The sequence below is a fragment of the Corvus moneduloides genome, chromosome Z, assembly GCF_009650955.1.
Source record: "Corvus moneduloides isolate bCorMon1 chromosome Z, bCorMon1.pri, whole genome shotgun sequence".
NCBI lineage: Eukaryota > Metazoa > Chordata > Aves > Passeriformes > Corvidae > Corvus > Corvus moneduloides.
In genome coordinates, this window is record NC_045511.1 from 7194067 (window position 1) to 7215350 (window position 21284).

Below are 21284 nucleotides of genomic sequence, written 5' to 3' on the forward strand. Positions count from 1 at the left end.
TTCTGGGCTCTCTTTATCTTATAAGCAAGATAGCACAAAGGAAACAATCTTCTGCAATCTCTATAGTCTTCCTCTATAGTCTGAAGTCATCCATAAAAATGTTACACCCTGAAAGACTTTTTTGTTACAGCTCAATTTCATCACTGGTTAGAAGAAGTCTGAGTAGAAAGGAAGAGAACTGTGCCCAGTGAAATAAACTGGTTGAAAAAGCCCTCTTTTCAAAATAGTATTTTTCTGTCCCATCTAATAGAATTCTCAAAAGATCTTTCTTTTATCAATAAGCTTACAGCACATTAAACTTTGCAGACAAGCAAGACCTTTTGCTGGATTTTTTTCTACAGATGTCTTGCTTTTATTACTTCTTTATTAGAAAGGGACCCCCAGGCATACGTTAGTACAATCTGGACTTAATCTGTTCAATAAATTAAAGAATTCATATACGTATTTTAACGTTCTCCATGAGAGAGTGTAATTATCATTTCTTCAGAAGAGAGGATTAGAGAGGAAATCTCTCTGGAGAAAGCTGAAGTTGGCTAGGCTAGAAAGGAGATATAACCAATGGGACAGACCCAATACCTTTGGAACTCAACAGAAAACTTCAGCTAGGCGAAAGTCAGGGTCAGAGAGGTTACAGACCTGTGTCAGTATAAAATACTGGTAATTTCATGCTTTATTTCAGAAAAAAAAAAAAAAATGCCCTTGAGTACAGGTGTTTTAAAATGCCACAACCAAAAGTAGCTGTTTTAAAAGTAAAATTACTACAGTAAATTATTTTAAAGTGTTAAGATTATTTTTTCTGCCTTTCTACTTACAGCCAGACTTAACTTCTGTGTGAGCCAAAAGTTGTTCCTTGTCCAAGTTCATTAAACACTTCACATAAGCTGTGTTGTACGTGAAATTACGGATGGTTACACTAGATACAGTCTCATTCACAATGTTACAGTTTTCTGAAGCAATTAATTCATCATTCAGTTTCCAGATGATATGGCTTGCATTTCTCTGAGGCAGGTAGCTCTTTCTAAGAACACAGAATAGTTTCAGGGGGGATCCTCTTTCAATTTTAGGAGATGAAGGAAAAATGTCAGCATCTGTGATAGAGTTTTCATCTAGAAACAAAATCAAAGACATCTCATAGACAAATTCCTCTTAAAATACTAGTAGAAAAATGATAAGTTGTTTTGTTGTCTACAGATAATTTAATTAATTTTTTTCATACAGAATTCAAATAAAATACCCAGTTAGTTATTCAAATCAGATACTGCTGTTTGAAAACTCAGTTCACATTAATTACTGTATTACAGTAGGTATTACATTAGAGTAATGTTTCAACAAATTCACAGAAATAATGAGGAAGTTTCCATTCAGAAACCTTTTTAATAGCCCTAAATGAAGAAAAGAAAGTCTTGTATTTTAAGCCTGTTTCTATAAAATATTCCTATAGGTAAAAGATATGCATGTAATTTATATGCATTTATCATTACTACTTAAAATATCCAAAAATACATTAAAACAGTAAGACTAAAATTTACAACTAAGCTGCAATATATTTCAATACTTCTTAGAATTTATATTCCCAGACAGAGTGCAGATACAAAACACATGTAAAAGAAGAACACATAAGTGGGCTGAATAAATGAATTGAGCACAAAGTTATCAAACAGTGCAAGAATCATCCATTAGAGTCCTGGAAGGAACAAACTGTTTTTGTTAGGGGGGGTTGGTGCTACTTATTTCTTGAAGCCAAATTTCATTAATTTAAAATTATTAAATAAATAAATTTCATAAATAAATCTGTCAACAAGAAGACATCAAAACTACCATATATTAATTTTTCTATATATACTGTACACTAAGTCAATCACCTACTAACTTCTACTTTTAAAATATACTTTTCCTGCTTTCAGAGCTCCTCAAAATTTCACTTGGAGAATGTTACCTTTCGGAAAAATTTCTTATGGCAAGACAGGTGGTAAAAATCCAGAAGCATACCTGCTACAGAGCTGCAGAGCAGGACAAACATCCAAATCAAACTGTTGAACATTTCCATCTCAGTAAGTATAGGCAGAAAATGCTGTCATAAAATAAAAATAAAAATAATATATTCAACTAAAGATGCCCTTTTAACACCTTGTTAGCATTTGTGTAAGAGTTAATAATGTTATTCAGCTTTTCTCTCTTGTATTCAAGTGAAGTATTGCTTTGTTTAAATGTTACTTTCCTGAACAATGGAGAAATTTGATGCAGTTTTCCTAAGATAAGTTGCATACATTTCCCATAATCAAGAGAAAGATAAGTGTACCTAAAACTCTGGTAAGGGCAATCCAATTCACACAAGGGTTTTACCTTCCAAAGACCATGTAAATAACTGGCAAGAAATGTATCTCCATTCACTTGACATGCAGCCTGCCTAGTCTTTCCTAAGCAGATTCATCTAGTGAATTCTTTTGAAAGTTAAGGCTGTTGCAGGAGAAGGAATGATCTGCCTATCTTGTACATCACCACCTAATAAAGAAATTGTTCAGGAAGTGGACAACAGTGCAGGTTGCCTTTCACCCAAAAGAGGATGAATTCATATTGGTTTTCTCCTGGCCAAGTGTACCTGGCAACAGACCTGAGTACACGCTGCAAAAACAAAGGAAAGCACCTCTCTTTGGCTTTCTTTTCGAAGAAAAAAACTGAACTACTGTGCAGCCGAAAAACCTTTAACTCTATGTTAAGAATGGGGAAAGCAAAGCAGAGACTGATTTCTTCCAAAAGGACAGCTGAATCTAGGATTCCATGAGAAAAAATTACAAAAATCAAACACTCTTCTTGCCTCAAGTGCTGCTGTCAGCTCTTACAGAATCACAGAATGTGTTTATGGAAGGGACCCCTACACACCATCTGATCCAAACTCCCTGCTCACACAGGGCCTCCTAGGACCATGTCCAGACAGCTTTTGAAGATCTCCCTTGACAGAGACTCCACAAACTCTCTGGATAGATAACCTGCTCCAGTACTCATTCACTCTCACACCAAAGAAGTATTTCCTGATGTTCAGAGGGAACCTCCTGTGTTTCAGCTTGTACCCACTGCCTCTGGTCCTATCACTGGAGAGATTCTGGCTCTACCCTCTTTGCACCCTCCCCTCAGGTACTGATGAGATCTCCTCTGAGCTTTCTCTTCTCTAGGCTGAATAGTTCCAGCTCCCATATGGCAGATGCTCCAGTACATTAATCATCATTGTGGCTATTCCCTGAACTCTCTCTGGTATGCCCATGTCTCTCTTGACATCGGGAGTCCAGAACTGAACAAAATACTCCAAGTGTCGGCTCAGCAGTGCTGAACAGAGGGGCAGGATCACCTCCCTTGACCTGCTGGTTGCAGTCCTAACACAGCCCAGGAAACCAGCATTCTTTGTCACAGGGGCACATTGCTGGCTCATGTTCTGCCCTCCACCTGGCCAGCTCTCTGTACTGCTGTCTGGGGTTTTACCTCCCCAGACGAAGGATTTGAAAAATTCTAGTTTGACATGCACACCAGAAAGCTTAAATAGCCTAAGATCCCACCCACATCCAGGGGGTGCTCCTCATTCTGTATCCATCCTGTACCCTTTCCTCCTCTTCTAGTGCTTCTCTAGTACTCAACCATACAGTAAGTCACTTCCACTTGCCAAAACAGCAGAAAACTAAGGAAAAAAAAGTATTTGTACTACATTAAGCAACTTGCTACATGATCAGACAGGCACAGGAGTTGGTGAAACAGAGGAGAGAACTGGGGAGTGAGACCTCTATGACTTTTCCCAGACGTGAGCTGTTAATTTGGTTCAGTCCTCCGCCTCCTTTTTCTCCAGAATCAATTAGCAGCTGTTAATTTGACATGCCAGCTGCTAGTTACTACATGCCAGAAACCAGGGTGATTCAGCAGGTTACAGTGCTGCTCAAATCTTATATGCTTGTCAGAACACTGATACGTGACAAAATAGCTCTTTGGCTGTTTACTGAAGAGGTTGTACATGTAAAAGTGATGAAAGAACATGCCTGAGTGAAAATTTAAGTATTTAATTGAAAGATGCCTATAAAAGCTCAATTCTGATGACTAAACAAATATGAACAGAACTGTCTTCTTCAGTTGATTAAAAAATTGATTCAGCAAGGCCAGATATCTTGTAGGAAGATGCAATCTCAGTAAGGGTCACATTAAATAAATAAAACTTGTGTAACACAGTTGATGAATAATGTCTCAATACTTCTGATTAAATTACCGCGTTTGGAAGAGCTATGATTTAAAAACTTTAAAGTCAGACGAAAAAATTACTCAAAGTTAACTTTTCCCCCTATTGTATTTAAGACCATTTCTTAATTGCCCTTCTCCCCCATTTCAGGACATGAAACCATTTTCCATTCAGATCCAATTCTAAGATTGTTTTTAACTACACACCTCTGCATACAGTGTAGATGTTACACCAAGAATAAAGAGCATGCCACATCTATAAATGTCAAGACAGCATATCATAGAGTCATTGAATCACAGAATGTTAAGGGTTGGAAGGTATCTTAAATACCATCTAATCCTAACCTCCCTTCCATGTTCAGGGACACCTCCTAGTAGACCAGGTTGCTCAACGCCTTATCCAAACTGGCCTCAAACACTTCCAGGGGTGGGGCATCCACGACTTCCCTGAGCAACTTCTTCCAGTGTCTCACCACCCACACAATAAAGAATTTCCTGCTAGTGTCTAATATAAATTTCCCCTCTTTCAGTATGTACCCATTCCTCCTTACCCTGCCACTCCAGTTCCTGTCAGACAGTCCCTCTCCAGCTTTCCTGTAGGCCCCTTCAGATACTGGAATGTGTCTGTGAGGTCCCCACACAACCTTCTCTTCTCCAGGATGAACAGCCCCAACTTTCTCAGCCTACCCTCACAGGGAGAGTACTCCAGTCCTCTTATCAGCCTCCTGGCCCTCCTCTGGACTTGCTCTAACAACTCCTTGTCATTATGCTGGGGACCCCAGAGCTGGATGCAGTGCTCCAGGCAGGGTCTCAGCAGAGCAGAGGAGCAGAATCACATCCCTTGACCTGCTGGCCACTCTCCTTTGGATGCAGCCCAGGATTCCCTTGGCTTTCTGGGCTGCGAGCACTCAGTGCCCGCTCGTGGTGCATTTTTCATCAGCCATCACACCCAAGTCCTTCCCCACAGGGCTGCTCTCCACTTCTCTGCCCAGCCTGTTCATGTGTCTGGGATTGCCCCAATGCAGGTGAAGGACCTTGCAGTCAGCCTTGCTGAACTCCATGAGGTTTGCTTGGTGCCACCTCTCAGGCCTGTCCAGGTCCCTGTGGATGCCATCCCTTCCCTCCAGTATGTGTCAACTGCCCCACACAGCTCAGTGTCATCAGCAAACTTGCTGAGGGTGCCCTCAATCCCACCATCCATGTCACTGACAGAGGTGTGGAACTGCATCAGCCCCAGGACCAACCCCTGAGGGACATCACTCATCCCTGGTCTCTGTAGACAATGAGCTGTTGATCACAACTTTGTATGTGTTGCCATCCAGCCAGTTCTTTATCCAAAGTGGTCCATCCATCAAATCCACGTCTCTCCAATACAGAGACAAGGATGGCAAGTGGGACGATGTCAAATTCTTTGCATAAATCCAGGTAGACAAGGGGAGTTATGTTGCTACCTGTTCTGAGCTTCCCCTCTCCCTCCCAAAGACACTTGCTCTGAACATGTGCTCTGGACCCCTTTGTTCCAAGCATGGGCAAAACCAAATGTAACTCAGACTCTTCAGCAGTGTCTCACTGTCCGGTCACCCCGGGTCCGCCGCCAGTCCTCCCCTTTCCCCTTCTCCGGATACAAGAGACGATCGAGGGAGGCCCCGCCCTCTCCTGGCTCTGCTATCCTTCCTGTGAACATCTTGTCGTCTGTTTGTTTTGAAAGCTTCTAACTGGAGGAAATTGAGCGAGCAGGGAGCTGTATTTCTCCCTCTTTCCTTCTGCTGGTGGTATTTGCTTTGCAGCTGATACAGGTACCGATTTTAGAGCTACTAAAGTGCCAGATTGCCCGTGCTACCTCTCTGGGCTGCTCAACGCTTTCTGAGGCATTGAAATACAAGTGCTAGCCGGTAAAAGCTGAAAATATACCTTCCTCAGAGTTACTCTGCCCTTGTCCACCAAAGCTGTAGCCCCATCATAGAAGACCACCAAATTTGTCAGGCATGGTCTGCCCTCAGTAAAGCTACGTTGGTTGTCCCAATCACCTCTTTGTTTTCTATGCGCCTTAGCATAGTTTCCAGGGGAATCTGCTCCATGATCTTTCTTGGCACAGAGGAGAGACTGACTGCTCTGTAGCTCCTCAGGGCTTCTGCATTCCCCTTTTTTTAAATGGGGGTTATAGGTTGCTTTTTTCAGTCATCAGGGACTTTCTTTGACTGGTACAATTTTTCAAAAATTATGTATAATGGCTTAGCAGCTTCTTCTGCCACCTCCCTCAGGACCTACAGACGAATCTTATTGGATCCCATGGACTTACAACCATTCAGGTTCCTTAGATGGTCTCAGACCTGATCCTTTCCTACAGTGGGTTTAGGGTCTTCATTCTCCCAACCCTGCATTAGCCTTTCTCAGCTTGATTGAAATGGCTGGAACACTTGCTGTCAAAGACAGAGGCACAGAGGTTGTTGAGAACCTCTGCCTTCTCTTTTCCCAGGGTATCCATGTCTCCCATTTGCTTTTGAAGAGGGCCCACATTATCCCTAACCTTCGTCTTCCTTGCAACATAGCCATGGAATCAAGGTGTGCAGTGCCAAGTAGAGGGGGACAATCCCTGCCCTGGTCCTGCTGGCCACACTATTGCTGATCCAGGCCAGGATGCCCTTGGCCTTCTTGGCCACCTGGGCACACCCTGGCTCATGTTCAGCTGCTGGCACCAGCACCCCCAGGTCCTCTCCAGCCCCTCTGTCCCAGCCTGTGCCGCTGCCTGGGGTTCTTGTAACCCAGCACTTGGCCTTGTTGAACCTCACACCATTGGCCTCAGCCCATCGATCCAGCCTGTCCAGATCTGTCTGCAGACCCTTTCTGCCCTCCAGCAGATCAACTCCTGCCCAACCACGTTTCATCTGCAAACTGACTGAGGGTGCACTTGAACCCCTTGTGAGGATCAGTAATAAAGATACTGAACAGGACTGAGCCCCATAGTGAGCCCAGGAGAACCTCATTAGCAACCAGCTGTCAACTGAATGTGGCACCACTCAGCACCATTCTTCGTTCCAGTCATCTTCAAGAACTTTTAACATCTTTGCTGGAATGTGACAGGAAATTCTTTACTACCAAGTCTGACACTCATCTAACAACTATGAAGGAGGAAAGAAGCTGAACTCTCCTTTTATTTAGTCTTTACTATCCATTGCTATAGCTCTCCCATGATAGCTGCCATATGGAGAGACAGACCTCACCCTATACACAGTCAGCAAATGCTGAAAGCCTCCACTCTGGCCCACTGGGCCACCTAACTGTGATGTTCTGCAAAATGCACCAGGAAAAGCAATAACCATCAATTTTAAGAACCCCAAGATTCAAATACATCAGCATTTACACAAATCCTAGAGGGAAAAAGGACATTTCAGGCAAATGATTCAAACATGTACTTCAGCATCCTTTTTAGGTAACAGGGTGCATCAGATTCATGATAGGTCAGGATTGCACCAAAGGCAAGTACCAGTGAGCATCAGAAGAGGAAAATGGAGGGGTTTCTACGTTGGTTGGAGAAGACAATGACACATAAACATAATGGAAGAAGCAGTAAATTTGAGGGACACCTAATGGGTTTTCTTAACTCCTTAACCCCTATGACTTAAGCACCGACAAGCCCATCCACGGGAAAAATGACAGACACTGTGACAAAAGATCCTGGGCACACTGATTTCACAATCCACAGTCTTTCACTGAGCTAAAAATAGTCAATTGAACCTCAGACCAGGATGAACAGGATTTAAAACATTTACCTTTAACTAGAACTTGATTTAAACAGGTGTTAGGTGCACTTTCATTTGGAAAAGAAACCTATATGTATTTTAAAAACTTAGTCTACTAACTAATAATCTATTAACTAATAACCTGCTAACACCACTTAAAGGAAATAAAATCAAACAATACATATCTATTGAGAAAACCACTACGCTTACAGACATATCTGAAGGAGCCACATGATGACGCTGTCAAAACGCTGTATCATATACATATGTATATGTTTCTGTATGGTGACCACAGAAATTTGTTCTAAAAACAACATCACGTCAAAAAAACCCCAAAACATCATCACACAAACAACTTGTGAATTTAAAAACTTCAAATCAACTGGAAACGGAAAAAGCAGAAAAGTAATTTTTCCTCTTTCAGTCTCTCAATAGAGAATGTAGGCACAAAAGGATGAGGTATTTTTGTTCTAAAATCCTGAAGGACATCGTGACCAGGAGAAGTCAGGTCTGCCAATAACTGCTGATAACAGTTATTTTGCTTAGTATACCCTGCAGTTCAGATGCAAAACATTATGTTTTGATAAACCCCCTTTGTTTTCTTATAAAGCAGAACATTGAATATTCATTCATCATAATATAAAATGCTGTTACATTGGAATTTAAATCAAATTTCTAACTATACAAGCTTGATATTAATAGGGAAAAATAGAATATGACTCATTATTTTCCAAACAAGCATAACAAACAAGTCTCTATATAATTCTTAATGTATAAAATGCTCAGACAGATCAAAAAAAGCTGCAAAACAGATTTTTTTTTTTTTTTTTACTAATTAATATATTGTACCTCATAAAAGAAACATAATTTTTATGGAAAAATTTTAAAGTTAGAAACAAAACAAGATTCACTTGTTTTATCTTTACATACGGGTCATTTCTTTTATTATAACTACATGATTGTATCCAATTTGATAATACTCACTAGAGGAAAGGTCAGGCCATCAGTATCACTATAACTAAATGTTGGTTATATTACCAGACAGAATGTTGCTTTCAGAGCAGGCCATTACCTGTTCTTTTTTCACTGAGAAAGAAAAAACAGACAAGCTATGGTTTAAAGAAGGTTAACATACAGATCTGGTCTTGGAGCAAGCCTCCTTCTTAGGCTGATTGTCTGAGTGACTACACAGTCTATTTGAACTGCAAGGGTCTACTTTGAGAGATGATTTTGCATCAGACATTTTCAGTAAATAAGATGTTATTAGACAATGGTTGCCTTCATGCCCCTTCGTGTTGGTGGAGAACAAGTTGTCTCTCATGTGGCAAGGAACTAGGTGAGCAAAATGGACAGCCAGGGTAGCAGGATCCATGCACTGAACTCCAAAGAAATGTAGAGCTCTCACTGAAAAGAGGGTAGCCAGATCAAAACCTTTTACATTTGTCAGATTTGGGTGGTTTCAATCTAAAGTTTATACAGAATACACACCTGTCATAAAATCAGAAGGAAGATTCTCTCTACTGCTTCAGAGCATTAGCTCACCTTCTCCAGTCTTGTCTCTCAACCTCAGACTGGACCTAGATGTAAAACACACACCTACTTTTATAATGCCAACAAAATATGTTTTGGAAGAAAGCAAATAAAAACTTTCCTGGACTGTTATGGAATCAGCTACAGCCCCAAAATGTATCATATAGTTATAATCCTTGTACTGCTGCAGTGCTGCAAGTAGAACAACACAGAACACAGTGCAGGTAACACCATGCTCCCACAAACACGAGAAGGAAAGAGAACAAAATGAGCACAAAACTTCACTTTCATACTTTCTTCACACTCAAAAAAGATGACCATGACCCTGAAACTTACCTGTACATGTAACACAACATTCTGAAGAAGACATTTAATTGTGTATTTTAGAAAACATTATAGGCTCAGACTCACTGCAGCATCATAACCCTGCTGCTTCAAATCAAATAGTAAAGGTTATCTATCCTGCTATTCTTTACTATCTATGCTGTTACCTTTACTAACAATACTTTTGTATCTTAGCCAAAATTGCAAGCCAAAACACAGCACAGTAGTGAGAAATCAGGCTCCATGGGACCTACTAAACACAGTTATGTTTTGACATCTCTTAGTATGGCATTTTTGAACTGAAAATGCCCTCTACAAGCACCAAATCATGCAAAAATTCCCCAGGTTTAAATGATTATTATAGAAAAAAATCAGAATTTTTAATCTTCAATACTACAATCTCTGTGATACAAACCCAAAGCTTTTTTCTCCCTTTTTATCCCTTTTGAGACCTGTTTTGTTATAGATTAGCCTCCGACAGAAAAATCTGAACTGACCACTCCGTTCTTTTGCCTAACACACAAAGCTTCCTTCAAGCATGAAAACATTCTCTTGCCCAATCAGAGTCTTAATTCACAGAGAGTCTAGAAGTTGGATTTCAACTATTTTAGACAATCATAAAATCATTTTGGTTCAAGAAGACCATCAAGTGCAACCATTAACCCAGCAATGCCATGTCCACCGCTAACCCATGTTCCCAAGTGTCACATCTAAGTGCCTTTTAAATACCCACAGGGACAGTGACTCCACCAATTCCCCAGGCAGCCTGTTCCAGTGCTTGAGAACCTTTTCCGATAAGAAAGTTTTCCTAATATCCAATCTAACCTTCCCTGGTGCAACTTGTGGCAATTTCCTCATCCGTTGCTTATAACTTGGGAGAAGAGACTAACCCTCATCTCACCACAACCTTTCAGGCAGGTGTAGAGACTGATAAGGTCTCTCCTGAGCCTCCTTTTCTCCAGGATAAACACCCCAAGCTCCTTCAGCTGCTCCTCACAGAACTTGTGCTCCAGACCCTCCACTTCCAAAAGACAAATCATACAGTCCATTACAGGTGAGAAGACAACTGACACTTCCCAATTTAAGCATGAGTACGTGAACATGATACTCGTGATATATATATATACACAAACCCATTACGAAAATATTTTTTCCTCAGAAGGCAGAAATGGCAAACATTGAAGAAACCTGGGCCCAGTTCATTAAAATATGATACATCACTTCGAGAAAATGTGAATGAATACAAATTAAGCAGAGAGCAATTTAGTAAGAGCTTTTACTTCCTTTGATGATTGCATACATTGCAAACATTTTGAGAACACATAATGAGAACATTACACACACAAGGAAAACCACTGCCAAGCATCTGTACTGCATTCTTTAGAAAATGAGATTAATGCAATGAGCTAAACAGAAAGTTTCAATTCTTTCTGTCTCATGGACTTGAAAGAAAGAAACCAAACGGAGCTTTTTGGCCCGAAGACACCCAGAAGCATATCCTGCCCGAAGTCTGGGACAAACGCTTGGAGAAATGCAAACGCAAGCAAACTTCACTGCTAGAGATCCACGCGTGTAACAGTGCGGGGAAGAGTTTCACACTCCCCCACACTTCATATAAACGAAAATGAGCACAGGGACCTTTGCTGAAAACATCTTTTCTACTCACCTCAGCTGCAGAACGGGCGTTTGGTTTAACAGGGGCCTCTGCCTCCCCGCGACGGCGAAGAGACGGACAAAATAGGAAGTCGCCCGGCTGAGCACAAGTAACGCTTTTTCCCGTAATTCTGAAGGCCAGCAATTCCCACCCCTGCCGCTGGGACGAGCGGTGTCGGACTCGGATGGCCCCAGCTGCCCCGCACGGCGCCGGCCGCTGGCGGGCGGCTGCTCGGCCCTGCCCGGAGCCCCGACAGGCGCCCGCCCCCGGAGCCGCCCCCTGACCGCCCCCCGCCCGTCCCTGCGGCCACCCCACTTCCCGGGACGGGGCGGAGCGGAGACACAGCCCTGCCGCCATGCAGGCTGAGGGCCCGCCCGCACCAGCTTCGCCGCTCTTCCAAAGGGCGGTAATCAGCCGGCCGTGCGGGGGTGTACGCAGCGACGTTTGGATGCAGATGAAACAAGTCAAGAGTGTCTTCAAATCGCATAAGCACACGCAGCGGAACAAGCATATGGGTAACAGCAACAACAGAGGAGCACTCACCGGTAAGCACGTCATGCATCATTTAGGGCACAGGCAAGGGAGTAATTCAAGTGGTGATCCCTTTTAAAACAAACAAATGTTTTCCACTTAATGGCTTGGAAGAAGACTGCAGCCCATAAGCAACATAAAAAGGAATAATGGGACTGAAAATCAGAAGGAACGTTGCAATTAAGATGCCGTGAAATTAGTAAATGGAAATACAAAGTCCCTAGTAGTGTGGCTCCTATTAAGCACTGACAGTCCTTGCTAAGCAGACAGTCTCCACGAACAGATACTGAATTTTAATAATACAATCAGTACATCAAGAAGTCTTGGCCCCAATTCAGGAAGAGATCCATTACAGACAACAAATAGTTTATCCTGCACTAGTGTCACATGCAACAGAAGCTGCAGATTGACTCATTTCAACTTCCATGACTTGTGCAGCAGATGTAAACTGTAACCTAAATGCTCTTTGGTATAGCAGACTTTTTTTTCTTTAGTAAGAATAAAAGTAAGAGCAGGACCAGACCCATAATTATGTTTAATTATTGAACTTCTATTCTAGACTTGGTCTGATTAACTGCCCATTCTCACAGATTAATACACTGTTTTTACTGATACACTGAAAGTTGACTGCTCAATCTTTCAAAATGATGAAAAGTTGCACCAGACCTAACAGACTAGTTAAACATTTGTTTAACTTTTAAAAACCTTGAGTCATCCCTCTGCCTGCCTCAGGGCTACATAACGTGCTTAAATTAAAGCTTGCACAATCTTAAATGTGTGCACTGGGCAGTAGCACTTACGAGATTCCAGGATGCAGAAGGCACTTAAAGATAGCATTTGTAACAACTTAATAGTAAAGAGAAAAACATCTTACGAAAGTGATGTCATTTACCAAAGTCATTTGCCACAGAAGACAGGAAACTTTTAGAGTACAATAGAAACCATGCCAAAAAATGTGTCCCATATCCACACTTAGAGACACTTTTATCCACTTTGCACACAAATGCTCTAGAAGAACTAACTCTTCTGTCCTGAGGGTGGGAGCAAAGAGAAGTTACTGTTCCTGAAACACGAGTGCCTTCCACAGAAAAGACTCAACTGTTTTCGTTGCTGATTCCTCTCTACGTATTGTTTGGGCTGGTGATTCAGGGGTAACTGCTCCAGGGATTGCCTGATCCCAGATGGTACCCCTTCTTAAAGGGAAGCATTTCCACTGCCTCTGTTGGCAGGGTGAGACAGAAGACTGCATAACTACTGCTACAAATCTGACCCTTACTGCAAATCCATTTGTTATCTGTAGAAGTTCAGTTTCAAAAAATATTTATCTTCTGTATTATGTATGGCCACACCATATAAAGTTACTGACCACTGTATAATTACAGTGAGCCTGTATTAACACTGGCACAGAATAGAGAATTTTGTAGTTCGGTGGAAAAATTAAGTGCATTTTCATTGACCAGTCTGCAAACTGACCTTGCAGCATTTAATTGTGCAGTCTTAGCAAAAGCAGGTTTGATGGAAAACATATACTGAATTTTACCTCAGGAAGTTGCAGAGTTGGTTTTAACCGAGAAACTCATTAGGCTGATTTCTACCTATGCCAATAACTCAAACCAGTTCATTCCTCTAAATATAAGGAGGACGGCATGGGAACAGACTTTCATTGACTTACGCCATTGCAAAACACAAACAAAACCCATGAGTGTCCTTCTATTCCCTACTGTTTTCATTTGTGGGGAAGAACAATCCAGTGAAACTAGTCTGATTTTCACTTCAATTTCTGAGTATGTATAACTCCATTTTTCAGTGAGTAGCTTGTCATTAGAAGTCTACTAGTATCAACCTCCATGCAAGACTGCATGTAACAAGTAAAAAAATTAACGATGCCATTCTTAAATTTTATTTTAGAGTAACATAAAAATTCAACAACAGCAGTACCCTCAAAACCATGCTCTTAAATTACTGGTTTATGACTACAGCCTTCATTTAAATGCTGTTGACTACAGTTTATGACTACAGCCTTCATTGTCCAAGCTTATGACTAATGTATCACTGAATAAGCAACAACAATGGGTGTGACAACAAACTCTGAAGGGGAAGGAAGTACCTAAGACTTGTAAATGCTCACTGGTCAAAAGGAACGACGAGTCAAAGGGTCCACAATCAATCAGAAAGTTTTATTAGTAAATTACACACTTGGCATGGAAACTGGTGTTTGTTCCTGACCTACTTACTATATAAGCACACAGCTGTGGGTTTTTGATAAAAGGGGTAGGGGGAGAGAGAAAGGACCACCACAATCCACTGCGTGCCTGAAGTCAGCTTCCCTACAATGGGCAACACCTGTATGACACTAATTTGACATAGGTTTAGAGGCAGACTCTACAAACTGCTCAAATCTAACAAAAGGCGTAAGAAATGTACGAATTACTGTTTTGCAGTGTGCATCCACCAATGTTTGATACACACTGAAAGGTTTTAATGCCTAAGTGCAATTATTTGTGCATCTTCTTAATCTGTGCTCCACAGAAGATTCACTCCTCAAGAAAAGAATCAGGTGTTTTGCTAAGAAAGCCACAAAGCCATTATCAATTTCAGAATAGAGAATTATGCAATACCTCCATCCCATCACATCTTCCTTCACAGCATTGCAACATCAAAACAGCTGTAATTGCCATCTGTTAAAGGCCAGATAATGTTAATCTGCTGGCAAAGAAGGGATGTTTTATCCCCAGAGTAATGTCTTAGAGCTTTATTACAGATTTTTTTTTTACATGTTTTCATCCTATGGTAATTTAAGATTCCCAAGCCTTTTACTACAATTGCAAAAGCAGAGAAACCTAATCAAACCCATTTGTACAAGGAGGCTAAAGGAATTACTGAAAATCCCATGTAATAATAGCAGGACTACAAGGCACCATTTCTTGTAATTTTCCACCCCAAGACCACAGTGAGCAGACTCTTTATGACAACTACAACCAGGACGAGTTACTCCTGGCAGAGAATCACTATGAAGGGAGAGCTGCAGCAGTTTGTAGTAACCACCTGCAATGAACCAAGTTTCTCACATACACTTTAACAAAGAACAGCTTATCATACAAATACTCTTCTCTTACACCTACCACTACCTACTAAACCATATCACAAAATGCCATGTTGACTCATTTTTTGAACAATCCCAGGGATTGCAACTCCACCACCAACCTGGGGAGCCAGACCCACTGCTTAACGACTCTCTTCATAAGTTTTTCCTAATATCCAATATAAACCTCCCCTGATGCAACCTGAGGCCATTTCCACTTGTCATAGTGATGCCTTTTCCTGGTCTTAAAATCAAGAGTCATACACGGTTAAGGGGAAAAGGGATTTCACCTATGGTATTTATTTTAAGGATCCTTAGGTGCACACGTCCAGGTCATATGCATTGAAATGCACCCCGCCGAGTCTATCCCTGAAGATCGGGTATAACATTATAGGTTTTAATAATTAGCATATCTAAGATTCCCCAATGAGAGGCTCAAGTGAGCCCCCCTCCCCAAGGAACCTTCCCCTGGATGGTTCTATCTTGGTTTACAGAATGTGTTCTGGAGAGGACCTTGGGGTCTGGGGCACACTGATCCTTAGCTATGAAGCTTCTAAAATGTTTAGTCTCTTAGCTTAACAAACAAGTTCAAGAATGTAAGGAAAAACCACTAGGAATACAGAAGTGGTAAAAAGGTATAACAGGGGTATAAAAGAAAAGACAAAAAATCTTCATGGCATCAATAGAACCACAGAATCATTAAGGTTGGAAAAGACCTCCAAGATCATTGAGTCCAATCTTTGATTGAACACCACCCTGTCAACTAAACCACAGCACTAAGGGCCAAGTCCAGGTGTTTTCTGAAATCTTTCAAGCATGGTGATTCCATCATCTCCCTGGACAGCCCATTCCAATGCCTGATCACTCCTTCTGTGAAGAACTTCTCCCTGATACCCCACCTGGATGTCCCCTGGTGCAGCTTAAGGCCATTTCCTCTCATCCTGTCACTGGCTGCCTGGGAGAAGAGACTGACCTCTAACTGGATACAACCTCCTTCTAGGTCACTCTGAGCTTCCTTATCTCCAGCTCCCTCAACCACTCTTCACAGGACTTGTGCTCCAGATCCCTCCCCAGCTCTGTTGACCTCTGGACTCCCTCCAGCACCTCAGTGTCTTTCTTGCAGTGAGGGGCCCAGAACTGGACACAGCACTCGAGGTGTGGCCTCACCAGTGCCCAGGACAGGGGACAATCCCTGCCCTGGTCCTGCTGGCCACACTATTGCTGATCCAGGCCAGGATGCCCTTGGCCTTCTTGGCTACCTGGGCACACCCTGGCTCATGTTCAGCTGCTGTCACCAGCACCCCCACATCCTTTTCCTGCCACTCTTCCCCCAGCCTGTGGCACTGCCTGTGATTGTTGTGACCCAAGGGAAGGACCCGGCACTTAGACTTGATGATACTCACACCACAGGGCTCAACCCATCAATCTAGCCTGTCCAGATCCATCTGCAGAGCCTTCCTGCCCTTCAGCAGATCAACATTCCCATACAATTTGGTTTCACCTGTGAACTGACTGAGGGTGCACTCAATTCCCTCATCCAGATCATTGATAAAGATATTTAACAGAAGTGCTCCCACTACTGAGCCATGGGGAACCCCACCCATGCCCAGCCACCAGCTGGATATAACTGCACTCATCAACACTCTCAAGGCCTGGACATCCTGGCAGTTTTTACCAAGTGAACAGTGCACCTGTCCAAGCCATGGGCTGTCAGCTTTTCCATGAGAATGCTATGGGAAACTGTATCAAAGGCTTTAATAAAGTCCAGGTAGATGACACCAAGTACTCTGTGAAACTGTTCAGAGCGGAAAACATTTAAGAGGTAAAACACTTCACTAACAAGTCTCTAACCTGCAAATCTGAGGTAAATCTTGGTGACTGAAGAACACAGTCATTGTGTTCAACTGGTTTTTATAAAATGAAACATCTGTGGCTTGAAGAGGAGTTACAGCATGACCAACCTGAATTTGAGACAGTGCAGGTACTGGCTAAGGCAACACATTTCTGGAATAGGACCAACAGGTTAGGAAATGTCTCAGAAATTCCTGTAAAGGATTCATAGAATGATGTGAGCTCCTCTCTTTCCTGCCTGGCCACCCACAATTTTACCTTCCAAGGAGTCAAGTCTTCACTTCGTAAGGCTGGCCGTTTTTGTTGCTGTGGGCTGAGGTCAGGTTTTTCCTCATCACGTCAGATGTCTCATGAAGGGTACATCACCATTTAGTCAAGACTAACATGCTACCAGTCATCTACACCTTCTAATAAATCACTGCTTTATATTCTTAAATTGTATATATTGCACTTGCAGTCTACATGCACAAAAATTCCTGAAGTGGTTCACAGAGGGTGGATTACATATTCACCAGTCTAGGCAGTAAATGTGAATAAAGTACATTAATTTCTAGAAGTGATCGCTAAATGAACTGATCAACTACTACAAAGAATTTTACATTGCAAGCTCAGAAATTAATCTGTTCCGGTGAAGAACGTTCCTTTGCTTAGTACATTTGTGTATGCTGCATATGACCTTACAATACAGAATTTCTTAAGGAAACATAGGTCTTTAATATACTTTAATTTGACTGGCATGTTTAGACCAGGAAGCCCATGAAATACTGCTGTAGGGAGTTTCAGCTGATACATGATAATGATCCTAAAGGAAGAAACCCAGCATTTTTAAGCAGTGGGAATGGAAAGGCAGAGTTGATGGAGACAAAAGAATTATTGAGGAAGAATTACTGAGAAGTCATCTGCCTGTTTTCATCTCCCTGCTACTAGTGGTAAAGGGAAAGGCACTAAGAGGCCAAAGTTGAGTCAACTTCTTCCAGTACAAACCTCATTCATCTTTGCAGAACAAAAAGTCTTTGTAAACAACCATCCCACCTCGTATGACCATGCATATTTCATTTTAAAGAGTGGAGGATGAGCAAAGAACAGCATTCTTTAAAGCTGGGAGATATTAAAGGATTGGGTATTGAAAACTGGTTTAGCTGACTTGGCTACAGAAGGAGGGAAAAGACAACAGTGCAAGGAAATCCTGCCTGACAGTACTGCACTGCAGGAAGAATGACAAGAATGACAAGCTCATGTAACACTAAAATTAGCTGACTACAGCCACTGTCCATAGTTTTCCAAGACAGTATCAGCAGGCAACATGTAAATTTGCAGTGAGAAAACATTATTCCTACTTACATATGGTATCAGGCTCTGAAAGGTAAACCAGATTTATACAGAAACATAAAGAAGACATTTTCAGCAGTTTGGCTCCCAAATAATTTGTCTAGTCAACTCTGAACAAAGTGCTGATTCTCCACTCCTGAATACAAAGTAGTTCCTCTAAATGTCCTTTCTCACTATTTTTTCTGCTTAATAAAAAGAAGTAAAAGCCAAACTCATTACATTTAGAAGTGCCAACAACTGTACCATAGTTACTTTGAAGGAAATAAACAGCATAAAATAAAAAATATTTAATATTTACATTTCAAGCACTACTGAACTACGGTCTAGAATTAGTTCTACTGGATTTCAATATTTTCCTTAAGCTCTCTAGAAGAAATACAAGTACCAGATAAATCTGAAGAGATTGTGTTTAAATGTAAGATTCCCACGTCCTTGGTCCACACTCCATAATCAAACAATTGCATCTACTGTTGCTTATTAGTTAATGGAGTTAAGACATGGAAACAGTGATACCATAAAACATTCAGGCAACTGAGGGTTTTTAAGAAATGTTATTGCCAAAGACTGACACTAACCACACACAATAGTAGTCACGCAAAAAAATAAAATCAGCAACGACAGAATAGTATTTTTACCTTTCACAGTTTCTGAAGCACAGGACATGTACAGACACCCGCATCTGACCAAGACTCATCCATTTATGATGTCACTGAAGATAAAGTTGTGACAGATGTTAAATATTCCCTTCTTGTGTCACCAGGGAATTTCCTGGAACTGCTGGACAACACCTTCAAACTACTAATCTTGGCTAACAGAAAAAAACCCCTAAAAAAACAGAACAACCCTTATTACCTAACATTGAAGCTTTACACTTTGTCTTAAAGAGGAATACAGATTTTGCATAAAGCCAGCTAACACACTGAAAATACTCAGCAAGCTTGCTTTTTGTTCCCAGCCCTTTAACTGAGGTCAATGAAGAGAGACTGGTCTGTTCTTTGGCATTTTTAAAGCTAATCTGTAGGAGAATGCAAACTCCCGTAAGTATTATCAACAAAGAGATGTTTTCGGAATAGACCGTTTATGTCTTCAGCAGACTATAGTCTGCTTTCCGATCTGCCAAAACACTCTGGAGGATTTTAATCAACCTGGTATTAGTTTTGCAGACATTCCATTTTCTTTCAGTTTTTCAGAACTCATTTACAGTCCTTCAATTCTTACAGCCATAATTTCTGAGCTGAGATGCAGCTCTTCATCAGCGAAGTTAAGCATACTGTGAAAACTTTGCTTTATTCAGGTACTACCTGAAGATTCCTTACAACTTGTCCATAGCACATGAACAGCTCCACATCAAATGCTCTAAATTACTAATTTCTATTTTCCTTTAGTGACAAGAATTGGACATAATGTGTGCTCAAACTGGCATTAAAAGAAGACACATGCTGTCAATGCTATTTTATACATAGCATAAAAATTGAATTTAACTTGAAAAAATTCCATGTTCATTGAAAGGTTTGATGTCATTTCTCAACACTAGTCTGTCAAAAACCTTCAACTTAATCTTGAATTAAAGTTCCAATACAAATAGCAATCTTTACAAAAACATGGAGGTAAAAGATGGGGGAAAAACACTCAATGACCCGAGTTTAGCACAAACTACAGGTAGCAGAATCACCTAAAAGGAATCACAGGTATGTGGTTATGGTGTTCTCAGGTTTAAATCAGTTCAGCAAAACCTTTTAAGAACACTTACCCTGACTCACCACCAGAAGGACAACAGAATTCCCTTGAATAAAGAAGGTGTCGACACAGTATTTTCCAGTAAGTTTTTCAACATGTTCTCCATGTAAGAATACTTGAGCACAAAAATAAACAGGCACCTGACAGTGCACTTAATTCCCCACCCCAACTTCCCTTGTCAGCATTCTCCTCCAGCTGAAAAATCACACTGAAATGTTTTCCTGCAGATTAAATATTTAAAGACTCACAAAACTTAAAACAAAACTGAGTATTTTATCTTTCTGTAAATATTGCTCAAGTTTATTTCTCTTAATTCTATTTCTCCTTCACAGCAGACTTGGCCCTTCCAACTCTCATCCTCTCATAAAAAGTAGTAAACATGACTTTTCATCTTTGAATTATTTCAAAAGCATTCTATGGACTGGTTTGTTGGTTCCATTTTTTTATGGGAGCTTGCAGCTCTATGCTAGAACAGCCACCGTTTTTTTTTTTTTGGTCACCTTTCTGTGCAAATGATTATGAAGAATGGGGCCAGAACAGTTGTTTTATAGAAAATCTGGCAATTGCACAACTCCTTCTGCTACCTGACCACAACTCACACATCGTAAGATGGGAGACAAAACAAAAAAAACACCCAGTGATCTAAGTGGTCCTTTAAGCACTGCTAAGCCACGTTCCCTTCAAATGTTTACTCTAGGTCACAAGTGACTCTTTCCTTCGACTTCTCTTCACAGAAACATGCAAGTTTTATCAGCTCACAGCCTCTTCCAACAGTTACAGTTCACTCGCACTTACTGTAGCCAGCCATCAAAAGCACCCTCAGTTTACCTGAAATTCAGAATGGATACAAAAAGCTACAAGGATACTTCTCAGGAAAAGGAGTCATACTGCCCATGGTATTTTACTCTGAATTATTAACATCACGCTTAAATTCATCTACTGCTTATGAGCTGCAATTTAAGTATACTACCCTTCCAGCTCACTTCCAAGTACACAATTAAGACTTTACTCTTTTTGCATAATATATAGCAGTAAAATTACAGTCTACAAAAATAACAGTATTTCTCTAAGTAGATATTTAAGTAGTTTTGAAAAGATATTCATACAAAGAATGAAAGACCACTCTTCCACAATGACTAGATTCAATGACATTTACGAGTCCCTTCCAACCCAAACTATCCTATGATTCTATGAAATATCCCTAAACAAATATGCCTAAAAACCTGCAATGAGAGATTCCCTAGTACTGTCCAGTCAGTTCTGGTTCTCACTAACCTGGGTACTAAGCCTTCAG

At 41.0% G+C, this 21284-nt stretch overlaps 1 protein-coding gene across 4 annotated transcripts in view; it reads right to left on the bottom strand.

The window, feature by feature from the left end:
• The window catches only part of IL31RA (interleukin 31 receptor A), a 42331-nt gene extending 23166 nt beyond the window's left edge, over window positions 1–19165 (bottom strand). Inside the window, exons 1-5 of one of the 4 annotated variants that reach the window (XM_032095265.1) lie at window positions 18889–19164; window positions 12004–12063; window positions 9441–9529; window positions 1990–2071; window positions 813–1106 (exon numbers count right to left, since the gene is read on the bottom strand). In XM_032095265.1, coding sequence (XP_031951156.1) covers window positions 813–1106; window positions 1990–2047 — 352 coding nt within the window. In that variant the 5' untranslated portion in view covers window positions 2048–2071; window positions 9441–9529; window positions 12004–12063; window positions 18889–19164. Of the gene's footprint in view, window positions 1–812; window positions 1107–1989; window positions 2072–9440; window positions 9530–11472; window positions 11714–12003; window positions 12064–18888 lie in introns of those variants that run through there. The other 3 variants (XM_032095264.1, XM_032095268.1, XM_032095266.1) reach the window with 3 other exon arrangements.
• Window positions 19166–21284: the final 2119 nt, after the last annotated feature.